Source organism: Hippoglossus hippoglossus, chromosome 8 (assembly GCF_009819705.1).
Source record: "Hippoglossus hippoglossus isolate fHipHip1 chromosome 8, fHipHip1.pri, whole genome shotgun sequence".
In the NCBI taxonomy this organism is placed as follows: Eukaryota; Metazoa; Chordata; class Actinopteri; order Pleuronectiformes; family Pleuronectidae; genus Hippoglossus; species Hippoglossus hippoglossus.
Window position 1 is genome coordinate 9573594 of NC_047158.1, and position 18385 is coordinate 9591978.

General features: G+C 45.6%; 1 protein-coding gene across 1 annotated transcript in view; it reads left to right on the forward strand.

The window, feature by feature from the left end:
* Positions 1-6582: 6582 nt before the first annotated feature.
* The window catches only part of arhgap23a (Rho GTPase activating protein 23a), a 37609-nt gene continuing 25806 nt past the window's right edge, over positions 6583-18385 (forward strand). The window contains 4 exon segments of the mRNA XM_034594555.1: positions 6583-6837; positions 13894-14097; positions 17535-17559; positions 17953-18045. Coding sequence (XP_034450446.1) covers positions 6583-6837; positions 13894-14097; positions 17535-17559; positions 17953-18045 — 577 coding nt within the window.

Sequence of the window (18385 nt, forward strand, 5' to 3'; positions counted from 1 at the left end):
AGTGCCTTGGATTTGTGAAGTCGGTGACGTCAAGGTGGACGGAAAAGTGAATGTATGTTTCCAATTGTTTGGGTCCAGCTAAGTGTTTCCATGCTGAGCCGGCTCACATGTTCTGACCTCATGTGGTTGCAATGTAACACTCACACATGTTAGCAGGCACATGTAAAGAATGCATACATAATGCGTTAACTTTCCTCTGGAGGAGCACGTGGTCAGGTGGGCTGCTTGAGCGGCTTTAATCCTCCGGTCTGCAGGAGAGAGCCGTGCATTGTTGTTGTTGTTATTGCTGTGTCAGTCTTGGCCAGTCAGTCGGGGAGGGAGGGAGGGAGGGAGCAAGGGGGTTAGGGACCACCCAGCTGCCCTCAGCTGTGGGCTGATGGGACGGCCTGACCCTCGCACATTTCCTCCTCCTGCACCTGCTCTCGTCTCTGGACTTCTCGAGGCTGTTTCCACCTCAAAGCCCACGACAGGTGTGACCTCGCTGATCCCCCCCACCCTGACTCTGATGTTTTCCATTAGTACCTGACGCAAGAGAGCAGATAACAGCCTACAGGTCCACGTCGTGCACTCACTCCCCCTGCGCACACGCACACACACACGTCCTAATGCCAGCTACTGCATTAAATACTCTTCAGTTATACCGTATGCGGCTGCACCCTGAGTCTCCACCCTTTGCTCTGTGTCCCAGTGCCCTCTGAGCTTTACCCCCACCCATCTGCCGGCAGACTCTTGAGTTGTAGCTGCCCTCTAGTGGCCGCCGGCTCCTCACTACACTACATCAATGCAGTCAAACAGGCCTATAGGTTCTGTGGCACAGGGGGGGGATTTACCGGAGATTAAAGTTAAAATTAACCTGCTTATAACAACTGCGGCCTTTTTCACCTCAGCGTCTGCTTTTGTAGAATCCACTCTGACAGATTACTGGTAATGTCTGGTCTAGACGGAGAGATGGACTCAGAGGTCTCCCAATTGGAGTCAAACAGTTTCAAGAACAAAAGAAGAAAAGAGTTGAACATTGAAATGTCTGAATATTAGATTATTGTGGCTTTTCAAACCAGGAAACTTCTTCTCAATTTGCATTTTATTTAGTTATTCTTGTAACTGATGAATTGAAGAGTTTAGTTAACTTTGAAAAAAGTTTTTATATTCATGGGTATTTCATATTGGTATTAAAACTCATTGAAACCCAGTCTCGTTTTACGGCTTGTGCCCTTTTAAAATGAAGTAATATCTACATCGGTTGGATCCCCATGAGTTTGTCTTACCCTCACAAACAGTTTCATTTTCATTCTAACGTCCAGTATTTCACAAAAAGCTGCAAAATATGAAAAACTAAGCCTACGTTTGCATGAAAAGGTCTGTTTTTCATTATTTTCTGTCCCATTACTCATCTCTCTGCCTCTCTTGCGAGCCCTTTTTTCGGGGGGGCTTCTAACCACCGCTGTGCAGCAGGCATATTTTTGTGGTTGAGCTTGCATCACTTTTCATATAAAGCGGCAGCGTGATGACAGATAATTCACGTGGCCGCTGCTGCAGCACATGAAAACCACGCCACGCCACAGGACCGTGTCGTGTTGCTGTTACCAGCAGGGGACAGGATTCACACTCTGAGCCGAGGACACTTCTACTCAGGAGTTTCCAGACTTCATCTTCTGGAGTTGATCAGCTCCCTCTTGGCTGTTTTCTTTCAGTCTGAAGGAGTTTTACTGAGAGTATCCAACCCAGCGTGTCCTGCACTGACCCTATCCGTGCTTTTTCTCAGTCTGTGTTTAGAGGAGAAAAAAAAAAACAAGCCATGGTTGTGTCTGCAGCCTGGTTTGTTTGTGACACGCCAATGAAAATCTCACTCATCAGTTTGAAGCTCTTCCCTCTTCTCCTTCCTGTGTATTTTCCTGCCCGGCCTCAGCCTCCGTCTCCTCCTCGCAGCTCTGTGTGTTAATGTGCGGCTGCGGCACAAAGGAGGAAAACTTTGTTTTGTCTTGCGAAGCAGCAACAGTGGAAAAAAGGAGGTGAGGCCTCTGTGTGATAATCTGTTGGCCTGTGGTCATGTTATGAGTATGAAGGGGATTAAAACATATCACCAAACTAATCTGTCCGTTACGCCGACAACCGTGCTCTGCTATATCCTGCAGTACCTCCCTCGTTCCCTCCCTCGCCCCTTTTCACTTTCCACTCGTGTTTGTTATCAGAGCGCGGAGGGGCCAGGACAGGAGGCAACGAGGCATCGCTCCTCCGAGATTAGCGGCGCGTGTCGGCCTTTGGTTTCCTGACATCAAGAACCTCGTGATGTCAGGTTATGATAAAACTATTTGCTAATACGCTGTCTGTGGCTTCTCGAGGGTGCAGTGCGTTTACTCAGGAATCAAACGGTTAGATAACAGAGGTATGCCTTGATGAGGTGCAATAAGGCCCACATGGATGTGCAGCCGCCTGCCTGCTCGGGCACGCTTCAGCCTAACAGTCGACAGCGTGGGTCCCTGGTAGGAGGGCTGCTATTGTCACAGTTCCTCATGTGTGACTGTTTGTCCTCCACGTAAACTGTAACTCAAAGGCGTTTTTGTTCATTTCCCTTTTTCTCCACCTCTTGTCTCTTGCCCCTCTTCACGCTCGTCCTCCTTTTATTTGTAAATGTCTCCATCGTTCATGAAAAAGGAGAAAGCGAGCGGAGCTGGACAGACAGAGACCTTTTGTTTCCAAATTAGGCACTGCTGCTGCCTCCTTGCCAAAACCAACTGTTATTGTGAAAAATTGTGATATGAAATCCCTGCTCAGCTCAGCGCTGCCACCGTGAAACGGAGTGTTTGTAGTATCAGATATTAAACTCTGTGATCCAGCGGCTGTTCTCTGCATTGGCGGCCTGTGATCTCCTCACGGCTTCACACGGGTGTGGTCTTTTACTTGCACATCTTCTCCCCCCTGGAGAAGAATAGGACCTCCTCCTCCTCATCATCCTGTGCCCACCGGTGATCCGCTTGTCTCACCGCAGGGCGGTTCCGCCTGGCGGTGCGTCGGACCCAAAGCTCTGGTCTGAACCGCAGAGAGAAGAGAAACCCCCCCACAGCCCCAGTCTTCTGACTTTATGAAGAGCCCTAATTACACAGTCGAGTGTATTTATACTCAGCTGTGACTCAGTGAGACATGTGGCGTGTGTTTGTGTGAGCGTGCGTGCACGGGAAGAACAGCTTTTGTGTTCACACGTAAATGCTGTGTGTGTGTTTGTGTGTCTGTGTGTGTGTGTGTGTGTGTGTATGTGTGTGTGTGTGTGTGTATTAGTGAAAGTGTGAGCTGACTCTATTTATTTTAACCAGGGATGAAGCGGCCGTTAGATCCACCTGAGTTTGTTCTTTTTACAGAAAAGGTCTTTTAAAGTGATATTGTGTAGCTTTCAAATTCAGAGAGAACTACCACAAATGTGAAGTTTAATTCGTAGAGCTATAAATCCTTGTACCTTTAAATGTTTTGGCAATACAGCATTGTTTCATCATGTACGAGCTGTTGTAGATAAACACTGTTTTTTATCCCAACAACATCTAAACACGTCGTCTCTGCCAGAAAACACGCTCATATTTTGTTGATAATCTTTAGGAAAAAAATGTCATTTCCACAGTTTTTGATTTTTAGTCCATGGGCAGCTCTATTGACTGAGCACGCTCTCCAAAGTCTGAACAGACAAAACCCTAGTGATATCGTTAGCTTAGTCTTAATTGAAAAGCCTGAGTTAGAAACTGAGAACATGAAGCTTCAAATGGACACGCATTAACCAGGCAGGAGGCGCTAATGAGAAGTACACTACTGAGCTGCATGGTGGGACGTGCAAGATCAGTTTTGAAGGGAGCCTGCAGAGTTTTTTTGTCTTCTTAGACAAATAACTAATTTCAAAGATATATATGTGTAACAATTCTTCAATGACTAAAAACAACTAGACCTATGTTATATATTTTGTTCACTTCACTATCTAAAATGTTTCCAACAATCTTCAAACCCAGAGAAAACCCCAACTTTTTCAAAGTAACAGGAAGCTTTTTTTTGTGACGCATTTTAATTGCCTCACTTCTGCTTTACCTGTGGTTATAATTTAATTTAATTATAAATTATCAATTTCAGTGATCATTAAAGATTAATCAATAACTAACACACACACACACACACACACACACACACACACACACACACACACACACACACACACTCTACTATAACTTCAGGGGCTAACGACGTATGATGAAGGAAAAATACTTTGCTGCTGAGCAGTGAGCCAGTCGGTTGTTTTATTCTTCCACTGTTTGTATTTTACACTCGTGATGGATCACGACTTTTCATTGCTGTTTGCGGCGTAACGTGAATAAAACTTCTTAAACATTGCCTCATCCATGAACATGATTTACACCTGAATGGCGTCAGGTAGATTTTCATCAGCAATGGTGGTGGAGACAACAACTCCCATAATCCCACTCTGCTTGTTTTTGTTTTGTTATTATTTTAAATGACCCTTAGCAGCCAAAATGACCTATTGTGTGTTTAAGTAGTATTTTTTGTCATCTTTATTTTCTATGTTATCTTTTTATTTTTATTTTTGCATAGGTGTTAGTTCAAAAAACTACTATTTTCATAAAATAGGAATAAGTACCACAAATGTATTTTGTCGATATAATTTGTGCCCTGAGACTAAACGCTTTTCCTATTGACAAGAAATAGTAAGAAAATCAGACCAGTTCATAAAATGAAAGCTCAACCCATTAATCACTCTTTATGAGTAGCATCTATTCAAGCCTGCAGTGTATGTTGTTGTAGGCGAAGCGCAGCATATCCAGAGGGTACGGTCTCTGTGAGGATGTCGGCCGGTCGAGTTGATACTTGTCCTCGCTGTGCGGCAGGTGAAACCTGTCTAACCTCACTGGTAACGGATGTGCGGTTTTTTTCTTCCCAACGGCGACGAGCACGGGAGGGAAAAGTCGTCGGCAACAACATGGTCACCTGTCTGCCGCTCTCGCATGTATCCTGGACACCTGGCTGTTTGGTGAGAACTCTGCTGTGTGGGTGACCGGACGGCGGGGGGGGGGGGGGGCTGGTCACCGTCCTGGGTGATTTAGTGGCGTGGTGTTCAGATGTCACTGGGCTGAATCCTGGGAATATGAGTGTGTGTGAGAAAAAGTGTGAGGGAGTATAGTTTTGATACCGAGGTCATGTTGACATCCAGTAGCAGCCGTTTTATTTTGAGAGCGCTCCTTCTCTCTCTCCCCCAGCTTTTTCCATGTTGTCCTCTCATTATCATCTTCCCTCCTCTGTATTTTCCCCTCTTAAGCAAAAAAATAAAAGACAGGCAGGGAAACAGCGAACAGAGCAGCAAGGCAAATGTTTTCTTTTCTCTTTTGTGCTGGAAATTGGCCTCTTTCTCTTTTTTTTTTTGTTGTTTGCCCCCCCTCTGACTGGAGGGGTGGTGGGGGGGACGGCAGAGGCAGGGCCGGCTTTTGTGGAGTCTAGCGCCGGGATCACAGCTTTTCTCACTGGGTTTGTGTCTCCTACACACACAGACACACACACACACACACATGCAGCACATGTGCAGCCACCAGGCTTCCTCTTCACACAGAGACGACAGTGGTTTGAGCCTATCAGCAGCAGGCGACAGGGGACATCTCCATCTGGACTGTTAACTGCTGATGCCGGGCGCCACCCCACCACACCTCAACCCCGACGTCTGGCCCCGGTGATGTCCAGCATCTTTTTTGGGGGATTAGACTACAGCGCAGCACAGTTTTGTTTGTTTGCTGAAGAGTGTTCGAGCAGTTCATGCGGAGGCAGTGAGTGGTTGTTTGGATAAGGATTGAGTAACGAAAACAAGGAGGGAAGAGAAAGCAAAAGAGAAAAAAGGAGAGACAGAGGGAGGGATGAGATGTCCAATGCTTGCCGAGATAAAGACCTTGGGACCGATATGAGAGCGAGATGAAGGGATTTGTTTGGCACTAGAGATAGATGGATAGATAGAGGGAAGGAGGGAAAAAGAGAGAGAGAGAGAGAGAGAGAGAGAGAGAGAGAGAGAGAGAGAGAGAGAGAGAGAGAGAGTGCACAGTGGGAGGGAGGAGAGTCAGAGGATCCAGCCCTCTGGGACAGTTTTGGGGGTGGACAGAGTGGCTTTGTATGCAGAACATCACCGGACACCGACGGGAGGGACGCTGTCAGTTGTTCTCTGTGTGTGTCTGTAGTGAAACCAGACCTACCTCTGATCCCAGCGCCACACACACTCCTCCATCTGCTGCCCAGGAGCCTGCCTTCTGCTTCCTCCGGACTGAACCCCCTCGGAGAGCGAGTGTGTTAGAGTCTGACTCTCGGAGGTCAGGAGTGACAGGCTGGGATGTGGAACTTGTGGGATTAAACTTTCCAGAGGCTCGGCAGTAACGGTGATGGCCTGGAACCATGAGATGGGTCGCACAGACGCTTGAGTCAATGACCGGAGGATCCCAGAGGAAGCTGCACTAGAACCACCCACCACCACCACCTCCTCCGTTTGGCTTGATTGTACCTTCAGTATTTCTGCGTCTGAGGCCGCGTGTGGTTACCTGAGTGTGTGTGTCTGAGCAGCCGATGTGGACAGTGAGGCATGCGGATCTGAGCAAACCCTGCGCCCCGATGCCCGCTGCTATGCTCCCTTGCCCTGCACCGGTCGGGTCTGACTGGAGCTTCCAGAACCCGGTGGGGGTGGACTGCAGCTCCCCCGAACCTCGCTGCATCTGGCTGGCGGTTCTGCGCGGCACCACGGGCCCTGTGCCACCGCCGTCCCCGCCGTCCCCGCCACCCGTTATGCCCACTGGGCCCAGAAAAAGCTCTCTTCAGCCCAGGGTAAGGAGATGTCACTCATCTTCGTCTAGTGGTCGGAAATGGAGCCCGAGACCCCTAGTCCAAGGCTTGACTCGTTGATTCATGTACATAGGAGGATATGGAAAGTAAATTTATTTTCTATTTTATAATATGTCCGAAAATAAGGCTGAAAGCTCAGTTTTTATGTTTCCATAGTTCAATGAATAATTTTACAAATGCTTATTATACAAGTTGAAATCAATTCATAAAGGGTGTCAGGTTTTTATTAGAACGTTGCAAATTCTCACACTGGAGAAGCAGGGATCTACAAATGTGTCTTACTTGATGCGTCTGTGAAAACCATCAGTAGGTTTCTGCCAAACTACCAATCAATCGATCAGCCAATAATCACTAAGCAGCTAAATCCTGCTGCATTTACACACTGAAATGATGCAGATTTATCGCTGTGGAAGAAGTGAGAGCGATAAACTGTGCAGAAACCGCTTTGTGCTGGATTTGTCAGTCACACACATCAACATCAAGCATCCATGTAACTGTAGCCATTGTTTGAAGTGTGTTAACCACCCAGCTGTTGACAGATTCCTTTAACCTTTCAGTTGTTTCCCTGCCGATGGTTGTGTTGCCTTCAGGCTGTCTCAGTTTGGTGCTGGCAGTCTCTAAATTCCAGCAAATGCTTTGAGGTCGCGTTGTCTGAAGATGCAGGATTAGATTATTGCTGTGTGAACTCCAAATTAGGAATATTACACCTTTTACATGTGGCTTTTTAGTTTGAGATTATTTGGCGGATTTTACTTTGAGCCGAAGTTTGCCAAAGGCATGGAAACCGTGGCTTGTGGCAAACAGCCTCCCACACAGACAGAAATCACAGGTTATGTTTTCAGACTTAGCATTACTGTAAACAGGATTACACAAAAACTACCGGACGGATCAGCATGCAATTTGGTGGAAGTATGTGGTGTAGGTCAAGAAACAACCCATTGAATTTTGGTGCAGATCCAGGATCCTCTTTTACTCTCTTGCCAGATATACATTTAGAGGATCGATATACGAGTGTGTGCAATTTGGTGTGGCTTGATTGAATTTAAATGGACTCTTGGAGGTTTGCGCTCTACTGCCTGACATTCTAGTTAGGCCTGTATATTTTTTTTATGTAGAATTTAAATAGCTTGTTGAATTACTCCTGATGTAATTTATTCAAAGACAATTTCCTCATGGAGCTCACACTATTTTCTTTGTACTTACAATGATTTAAGCTATAAGTCATACTCCGATTTACATTTCTCTAAAAAGATGCCTGGGTGAATTTCTTAAGCCATTATATATGTGTATTGAAGCTGAGGTCGTTTTAGCCTCAACTACACTACCATCCATATTTCTCTGCTACTTCATTGACACGTGCATTCGTGTACATGGGGCACGTTGACCCTTTTCCTTCCTCTGAGGGGTTTCTAATTAGTGGCTGAAGATACATGAAGGAGGAGGAGGCCGCGACAGTAAGTGCCACTTTTAGCGAGGTGTCGTTGGACCCCCAGATGCCCTCAGTATTCAGGGCATCGCTCCCCCGACACGATCTCATTTTACTGTGAGCGCTTCTGTGGAATATTACTTCCCTCTTCTTTTTTTTATTTCCTGATTGCTACCAGGGCCAACCCCACCCCCTGCAACTCACTGACACAGTTAGAAAAAACGCCACAATCGGGAATGTGAGTGTGTGTGTGTGGGGGGAGGAGGCTGTATGGACACAGCTGGGAAAAACACACACTGTACGCTGTTTATTCCACAGGACTGAGATGTGTCAGAGAAAGGTTCATTGGAAGTGATGAGGAAAGATGTCACCATCTCCTGCTGATGATGCAAAGTCTGTGTCGGTACTCGCTCAGATCCACATCCTCGCACCTTTGCATCGCACGGTTTCTCTCCGTCTCTGCGTGGCATCATCACATGGATGATTTCTTTGTGTTGTGACTGCATTGAAGTTGGAGAGCAGTATCGGCCTCAATCCTTTCCCAGTGTTTCGTGTACCTGCAGGAAAATACCCTGCCAGCCAAAATTCCTCAAATCAAATCCCACAGAAAAGAAGCTCCTCAGAAGCCAGGATCTGTTTAATTCATGTCAGAGGACGACAAAGTGGGGAAAAGTGGAGGATTTTGGTCGTTGATAGCACCATCCATCATTTGATATGTTTTTCTGTGGCACTTTTTCCTCTTAAAAGCAAAAGCAAGAGGATAAAAAGTCCCCATCCAGATTTACTCTGCCCACTGAGCTCCCAAGTCATCCTGTAAAAGTTATTCTGAAACTACTCCTCCTCCTCCTCGGGCTCGGATTTAAACCAGAGTAGCCAAAATGACTCACATGTATGAAATATTTTGCAGGCATCGTTGGCAGCGAGGCAGGTTTCAGTTAAACAAAGGCAGAGTACAATATGTTTTGCTCTTCAAGTAGAAAACCCTGTTTAACCAACATTGCATCATCACCTGTTGGCCGTGTTGAACTGACAATGGGGTTGGACTGGTTTTTGAGCACACACACTATATTGATGTTGACACGGAGCTGCGTGCAAACACACACACACACACACACAGGTCCACACGCATAGTTAATAAAATGTCTTGTTATGCAAAGTGCAGAGGGATGTACAGTGTTTGAACTGCATGTGCTGCTCGACAGCAGGTTGGGGATTTTTCAGTTTGGGTGTTACAGCTGGATGTTATGGATCTCCTTCACCACACGTAGGATGCATTTAGACCTGCAGCGGTGGCGGAGTGCTCCATCCGAGTGGCCGGTGAGTCCAGGAGCTATCAGGACGAGTGTGGCTCGACTGGTCGCCGTTCCCCCCTCTCTCCCATTCCCCTCTCCCTCCCATTCCCCTCTCTCTCCCATTCCCCTCTCCCTCCCATTCCCCTCTCCCTCCCATTCCCCTCTTGGCAGCTCAGCTCAGGGCCGCGGGCGCAGACAGCTACGGCCGTCGGGATTAAAGGCTCGTCAGCATTTGTAACGGCCGTAAAGCTCCACTTTTCAAACAGGTTGCAGCTCTCAGCTGTTTAGAAGAGCATTATTGTTCTGCCCTGCTGGGGTTTTAGCAGGAGCCGGGCTCCCCCCCCCCCAGCCACCGCTGCATTCCTCCGTACTGCTTTACCTCTGGATGGAGTGAGGAGAGGAGTGTGTGTGTGTGTGTGTGCTTCATAAAATGTACACTGATGATTATAACAGCAGAATCATGTCCTATAGAGAAGCCACACACAAAGAAAATCAATTTTAACTGTAGGTTGGCTGTCAACTTTTCAACTGAGGCTGTGAAAGATTTACATTTCTAACACTGGATATGCTTCTCTCCGCTTGAGCCACTCGTCTTTTGTCTTTTCATCCATGCATCTCAATGATATGCTCCTTAATTGAGATCAAAAGGAGGAATAACCACAGGGAAGAGCCTGCTGCTGTGTGTGTGTGTGTGTGTGTGTGTGTGTGTGTGTGTGTGTGTGTGTGTGTGTGTGTGTGTGTGTGTGTGTGTGTGTGTGTGTGTGTGTGTGTGTGTGTGTGTGTGTGTGTGTGTCAGAGTCAGAATACTCCGCTTCACCACTCAAAGCAGGAAACAGTCGTGTGTCCTCTCAAGCTGTTTTGCATATTCATTTGTTTCCATTGGGTTGTATTTGCATGTGTTTAATTACACCCACAGGTGGTAATGGGATCCCTCAGGGCTTTGTGTGTGTGTTATTATGAAGGACACCCTTTTTATTGTAATTAGCTTCTACTACTATAACTCTTAACTACCAGATTTCATGCATAAAGCATCTTAAACAGGAGAAATTCCCGGAGGAAAAGCAGGAAATACCAAATGTCTTCTTTTCTCAACAAAACAAGAGCGAGGTTTCCCCTTGTCCGTGTCTCGAGCCTCCGTAGGAAGTCAAGTTTAGACCCAAAACCACAGAAAAAATTTCCAAGTGCCTTGTTGGTTTAACTGAATGTCCAACTGCCTGGGTAGGCCAGAGCATGTCAGCAAGTTTGGATCATTTTCTTTGGTTTTGTTTTTTTTTGCAGACAAACCAGTTGTATGAAGGTGACAGGCAGGCGGGAGGTGGTTCTCTAGGGTCAGGGGGGAAAACGTTAACTGAAGTTTGGGCAGAAACGCACGTCCCACACAGTCCAGAGCGGCCGAGTGGGAAACGGTGCTGGCTCACAGACCCAGTCAGACCCCGTGTGTTTTGGGTAATCACAGGGTTTAGTAATCTCAGTGCTGGGAGGGGCCATGTGGTCGAAACCGGCGTGCTGGAGCCTGTCTCCACGCTGGAGCCCGATACTCCTCCTCCACCTCTTCGTCCTCCTCATCCCTCTCCTCTCATTCACTCTCTCTCTGCTCCCTCCCCTGCCAGTTACAGTGTCTGTGTTTCAACTTGTCCGAGCCAAACCGCTCCCTCTGAGGAATTCACCCCATCTCTTCCTCCATTCACCCTCTTGCTCTTTCATTTCCTCTTTTTTTTTTTTACTCTTGTCTTTTTTTTATTCTTCATTGTTTTAAATCGACACCCCGAACACTCCTCCGTCTTCCTCACACACTTCTTTATGCTGCTCTCATGCCACATAATGGGCCTCACTGCTCGCAGCTTTGAAAGAAATAGCTGGGGTTACTTTACATTGTTTAGACTCCCAGACGAAAGATCAGGCTTTTAGTGTCACGTCGATTTATGGATCTCAGTCTGCAAAAATAAACACTTGGTACTGTATACACAGAGTGTGCTTTTGATGCTTTTGAAAATAAGCACAATTGTCCAAAAATGTATTTTGAACATAAAGAAAATTACTCTGTTTTCTCCAACATTGCATTTTCAAACTCAAACTTATTTTTAGTCTCTTTTTCCTTGGACGGAACACGAAAGTAGAGGAGGAGGAAAATGTGCGGTAAAATGTCAGAACATCCGTATTTCCATTACATTAAAAGGGGAGAAGGGAGGAGAGCTGAACGGAGGAGAATGGAAGGAAAGAGAAAGAGGAGTGAAGGAGTGGAAATGCCTCGATGGCGGAGAGCAACGGGGGCTATATTTACAGGAGCGTCTGGTTATCCCGCTCTGCAACGCTACCCCACTTCCTGCCTCCAGTCCTGCCACTTCCTCTTGTTGTGTGGCCATGTACGGAGTCTGCCAGGTCAAGTGTGTGTTTGTGTGTAGAAGGAAGTGAAATGTGGGGGGTTTTTTGGGCTGCTTGTAGTCTAGACGTGTTTTCTTTTGGGCCACTAACTTTAACCAGATTAACGAACAGATTCTCAAACTGCATTTCATGTTTGACTCATTAAACCAAAAGAGAATATATAGTGTAGGAGATAAGTACAACATGATCTTATGACGTCAAAACCAGGTTATCTGTCTGACTGTCTGATGCGTTAATCGATAAGTAATCATCTAAATTCATTCCATGAATAATTCCCTGGGAAAGACAATGAATATGTTAAAAGGTTTCCTATCTCACAATGTTAAAGAAAGTGAATGAAAATTCCTGGATCCACTTCAAAATTGAAAGTGTTCTTCCCTGACCCATACCACATCCTTCCACCAAGTTTCGTGGTAAACCGTCCAGTCATTGTTGCGTAATCCTGCTAACAAACAAACGAAGATGAAAACATAACCTCCTCAGTGTCGGTAAATATATGGTGTCAGTCTGATCTGCATAGTGTTCACTTCTAAGTCAGTGTGCAAAAATACTTTTTAGCGAGTATTCTTTGTCATTTTCTATGACATTTAACTCTTATTTCCACTATTAATGGCTGTTTGGTCTGTCAAGTCCCAGAGCTGAAGTAAATAGAGTGTAAAGTGTCACTGGTAAAGAAAACCATCAAATATTCACATTAGAGAAGATGAAACCAGTGATGTCTTTTTTATTTTTACTTTAAAGATACCACGAACCATTCACTGACTATGACAATTATGCTGCTTCCATTGTGCATTGCAATGAAAAGCACATTCAAAAGTCCCATGAATTAAATGTGAATACTAACGTCTTCAAGGGTTGCTATTTTTGGTCGAACGCATTCACTCATTTGTCAACACGCAGTTCTAATTTGTCAGAAATATGGAAGTGGGATGCTCTCGCTCCTGTGTAGTGAATGCTAAATGCTCAGTGATTGATGGACGGGGTCGGGATGACATGTGGATGATTATAGCACAGAGTCGTCTCTATTTATGATCTGTCTCTTTAAGACAGCAGGACGGAGTTCAGTGAGTTCAGTTTCGCCAAGAAAAGTTTGATTGTGACCATGTCGCACAAGATAACTAAACCACAGCAGACGTGACCTCTGGGCTGACATGAAGATTCCTCCTCCTCCTCTTTCTGCTCCTCCTCCTCCTCGCTTGCGCCTGTTTGGTCAGGTGATTGTGTTTGACTGACAGATGTGGGCTGCCGGGGCAGCAGGGGGATGATAGTTCTAGCGTGTGTCTGTCAGCTGAGCCGGCCGGGCTTATTTACTCGGCAGCAGGGATGAGATATTTAGATAGCGGGTGGAAATCTGCCTTTATTCTCAGCTCTGAGTTCAGATTCTCCCCTGGACCTTCTCTGATAACACCAAGGTCAGTGTGGTCCGAAGTCTGGGCCAGTCCCCACATTCCCTGCTGCCTCTGTTGCCCAGTCTAGACGGGGCCCTTCCGGATAGTGGACCCCCCAGGTGTGTTTGTGGAGTATTGTTCTATGGCTGGGTGGCATGCAGGATTGACCTGGCTCTAAGCTACATTCAGGACTCCATGAGGAAGCTGCTAATGTAGCAAGCAGTCGAGAGTTAATGTCACTGGAGCCCCATAGAGTCAGTTCGTGTTTCTCCATCAGAAACAAAGTGTTTTACATCTGAAAATCGTAAATATTGTTTCATTGTTGGTGCTAATTTTGGAAAAACTCAGAGGATTCGTAGAGGATTTGCTGAAAACCTAGGAACACGCACATGCACACTTGGCGATGCTTAATTTATCGACATCTGTAAACGTGCACTCATGTACACGTGTGCACGCCATCTGGAAATGTCTGTAAAGGACCAATTAGACCACAAAAATGTGTTTCAACTCACCTGAATCTCACCGAATTTCTTTCTCTCTATGTCCACAGGCTAAGGGGCGGAGGGATGGTCTCTCCTCAGCCGGTGACAACCCTCGGCCGCCGATGGCGACCCGGTCGGGAAGGGAGGGGGTCGGCATGGGATGGAAGGGTCCCCGGACGCTGGTCCTCCGCAAGAACTCCCAGGGTTTTGGGTTCACGCTGCGCCACTTCATCGTTTACCCTCCAGAGTCCACCATGCACACCAACCTCAAGGTGAGACCTGCAGGGGCTTTACAGAAATGTTTGAGAAGGTCTGAAATCACATTTTATGAAGTTGTAGAAAGTGTTTAAATGTGTTAAACATTTACAGTTGTGTGGAAAAGTGGAGGGTTTTTGGGTGTCATTAAGTCCTGTTTTCAACTTCCAAACTAAAGCTGTTAAAAAGGAGCAAAAAGATTAGCGGAAGGAATAAAGACTTAAGCTCTTTATTTGTAAGACGAACAAAGTCTGCCTGACAGGAAAAGTGTTTCTCTTAATTCTTCACTCACAAGCCTTGTTGTAGTCCCTGGAGAATTCAAGATTGTTCTGGGGACGTGGAACAAGCCTGAGTGTGAGCCAGTGGTTATTTAGCTCTTTGAGGTGTGGGGGGCAAACGGCTCCAGATGTGAAGTTGAGGGATATGGAGGCTGGGATGGGGTGAGCCAGCAGAAACAAGGCATCTATTATTACTCCACCACCCCACCATGCAGCAGCTGCAGATAGGAGCACCGATTGAATGAGATCTGTTGTCTTAGCCTGGTACCACTCCCTGGCACTTGGGCCGTACCAGGCAGGCCCCTCGGACAATGGGCCCACTGCTGGCCCCTCTGGCCCCGGTTCTGTCCTCGTCTACTCTTCCTTGAGGGTCACGTGGTGTTTTTGGACAATCGGAGCCACAGAGCTGCCCGTTCTTATCCGGAGAGCCCTCGTGGAAGTCTCCCAAATTACCCTCATAGTGTCCAATTATCAGAGGCCTACAGGGTGCATGACCCAATTGGGAGCTCATTACATGGTGTCTGCAGGTCCCGAAAGTCGCCGGGGTCCTCAAGTTTATCATCTAAATCAAAGATCCACATTTTTCTGCTGTGTTAGAGCAGAGTCTGTCGTCAAAAAGAGCCTCCTCAGAGATGATAAGATTATTAAAATGTTTGTAGTGGCAAGACATCTTAAGACTTGGTTTGACCTGTAACCCCCTTTGTCCCAATGACCTTTATTTTACCACACGGAGAGTGAGGGGCTGTTTGTCAGACTTGCAGTCAAAACATCCCAAAAAGGAATCCAAAGGTTGTCAGGTTCACTGGTTGGAATTTATTGCAAAAATAACCATAATAGGAAAACAAAATGCAGAAGTCTAAAGTCTAAAGACCACCCGAGAAGTGGGGAGGGTGCATGCTCACAAACGCAAATAAAAACACAAATAAATGATGTGTATATAAATAATCTTAAATGAGGCTCGTACAATGTTAATTTTCAATAGACTTATGTCTTATATTATTTACAACCCCTGGCCGTTTTTTCTCTGCAGCTTCTCTGATTCACTGAGGATTGGATTGTACCTGCGTTTGTATGTCGCTTTTTGAATAAATGCAAATGTGAGGATGATGAGGAAAGAAGGAGGAGCGATGCTTCACATATAAACCCTCGTCTACTCAACTGAGAATTCATAGTGACAGAGAAGTGGGTCACATGACTTTTTACTCTTCTCTATAACTACATGAGAAGCACCTGGTTACACAGCTCTAATCGAATAAACCTCATATAAATAAAAATGTCTCTTTGTCAGAGCAAAATCGATACTTAGTCACAAATGACGTTCAGTCATAGCTGAAGGTGCTGCACAGTGAAATATGTTATAATGATGAACTGCTCAGAATATGGCGTAAGTCCTTATACAACTAGGATGGCTCTCACTTAGGATAGTCTCCTTAAATTCAATCAAGCTGCACCAAATTTCACAGATTCATAGACATCAGTTCTCTAAATATGTCGGATTTCTTTTCATCAAGATCCATCCATAGGAAAATGGAGAAAATGTCAAAAAAGGTCTTTCTCGTAATGTGAAAGAAAGCAAAAAGATGCCATCATACATTTTAACATTACAATGACCCAGTGGTTGTAGCTCGCTCACTCCCCACATTTCCTGCCTGCGTCTCAAATATCTAATAAATGACAAAAATGTAAATGTAGAAATAGTTTTTCTTTGGTTCCAATCCCTTGTCTCTTTATAATTCTTTTTATATTTTATTCATTTTTTAAGAGTCAGAAAATGTGTAGGTTTATACATGTGCGGCTTCAGATGTTGACTCAGGGGGATGTACAGTGTTTGGTCCAGGTCCAGTGTCTTGTGTCCACCTCTCACCGTCTCCTCCTCCGTCCTGGATGTGGTCAGACGGAGGAGGGCCGGTCAGTTGTGGAGTGTCCGCAGCTCGGAGCTCCATTCTGAGGTCTGCCGCCCATCCTTTCTCTGCCTCTAAACCCCCCGCCATTGTCTGCAGAGCCTGGAATGAGCCCACTCAGCGCAGCATAAAGCCGGGCGGCCGTCAGCCGGGCAGCCGTCAGCCGGGCAGCCGTCAGCCCGACATGCCCCTAACCCCAAACTGTCCACTCAGCTTAGTATGCCCAAGTGTGTGTGTGTGTGTGTGTGTGTCTCTGTGTGTGTGTGTGGGTGTGTGTGGAGGTGATCAGACTGGCTGCATCTATCAAACCTCCCCAGTAGCATCCTCACTGCTGAGTGTTTGCTTCATGACGTAATGAGCACCTGCACATGGTCTAACCTGAAAGTCTGTTTCGCTCTCCAACATTCAACGCTCTTAAAAACAAACCTGTCAGAAACTTTGGATGTCAGGGAACAAGTCACTGATATTCAAGTTCAAGTTTCAAGTTTTTCAAGTAGATGATTTTATTTATTGCTTAAAGTTAGACCCACATATGTAGACACAGCGTTGCACTGAGTCAGTTTCTTCAGGTTCATGTCTTGAGCCCTTAAAATCTGGCCTTTTCTTATAGGCCCCTGCTCGAAAATGACATGTTCAAAATTAATAAATCTTGGTATCTCTATAAACACTTGTGAGATTACTGCAGAGGTGTAAACATTGATATGTGTGTCACTAGGTCACAGTAAATGAAGATGGAACTGAATGTTCACTGAATGAAATATTTCATGTCCACCTAAAAAAATATTTGGAGTGAATAACCCCCAATGAAATCATGCAGCTGTCGCCCAAAACCTCAAACATCCCAAGTCAAAGTCAAATGTCAAAATAAACTTTATTGTCAATCCAATCAAATTTGCTGCTGTGACATGGGGCAATTCCCCTTAGTGGGACTAATAAAGGATTATCTTACATATGAGAAGTCTGGGTGTCAATGTGACCCATTTTATTTAGGTTTGTTCCACATTATGTTGATTGCAAAAATACATACCCTTTCTATGTTTTCTAGATCTGGAGAGCAGACGCATGCTCTTTTATCACCTTACATTCTGTTACTGTATTTGTATGTGGAAAGATTTGTCTCAACCTTCATTTACTTTACTTTACTTTACCATTTTTTTCAGTTACACAGGGTTACACATTTATTTAAACGTTTCTGTTCAACACTGATCACCAGTTTTCTATAAAAAGTCTAACTTGAACTTGAGCACTGATTCTGTCTGTTTCTGTCCTTCGCAGGATGAGGAGAATGGAAATGGAAAGGGTAAGTGCCCTCCGTCTCTCTCCTTCTCTTATCATTTCATCAGGCAGCAAATGAAGGCCTGTACCCAGGGATAACTATGATGTAATGAGCTGGCAGCTGCTATTCGCCCCCCTGTCACATCTGCTCTGCAGCCTCTCTCTGCCCTCTACAGGACGTTATGCAGCACTGCATCTAGACGGAGTCCAAGTGCACTTATTGTACTTTATACACTTATAAGAACAATAATAGACACTAAATGTTAGGTATTAATATATTTCCAAAGTCATTCACACAACTACTCAAACTTATCTATAAACCCCAATCTTTATTATTTTGTTCACAATGCCGCATTTTTATAATTCATAATTTTTGTAATCATAATTTATAATTCCTCTCTGTCTTGTTCACGTTCAGGGTATCAGAAAGGTCGCCTGGAGCCGATGGACACCATATTTGTGAAGAACGTGAGGGAGAAAGGTCCGGCCCACCAGGCGGGCTTATGCACAGGTAAGGGGAGCACACGCTGCAGGAGCATTAACATGGCGTTTTTGCGTTGGAAATCAGTTGGTGAGAGAGCCGCGGTCATGTGACGCTGCAGACACAAACAGATGCACGATGTTATGAAGGATGCAGGGAGGGCGGTCGGCCAAGGATTACAAAAACAGACCTGTTCTTATCAGCACAAATATTAGACCGTTTGCGAAAGAGATAAGGATTTAGTTTTCAAACAGCTGTTTTGGTTGTATAATACGGATTCCAGTATGGCGACTTAAATTTACATGTTCATTTGAATGTGAAGTTTCCCTGTTGTTGTCTCACGGCATCAGTTGAGCTGCAGTCCACTCCC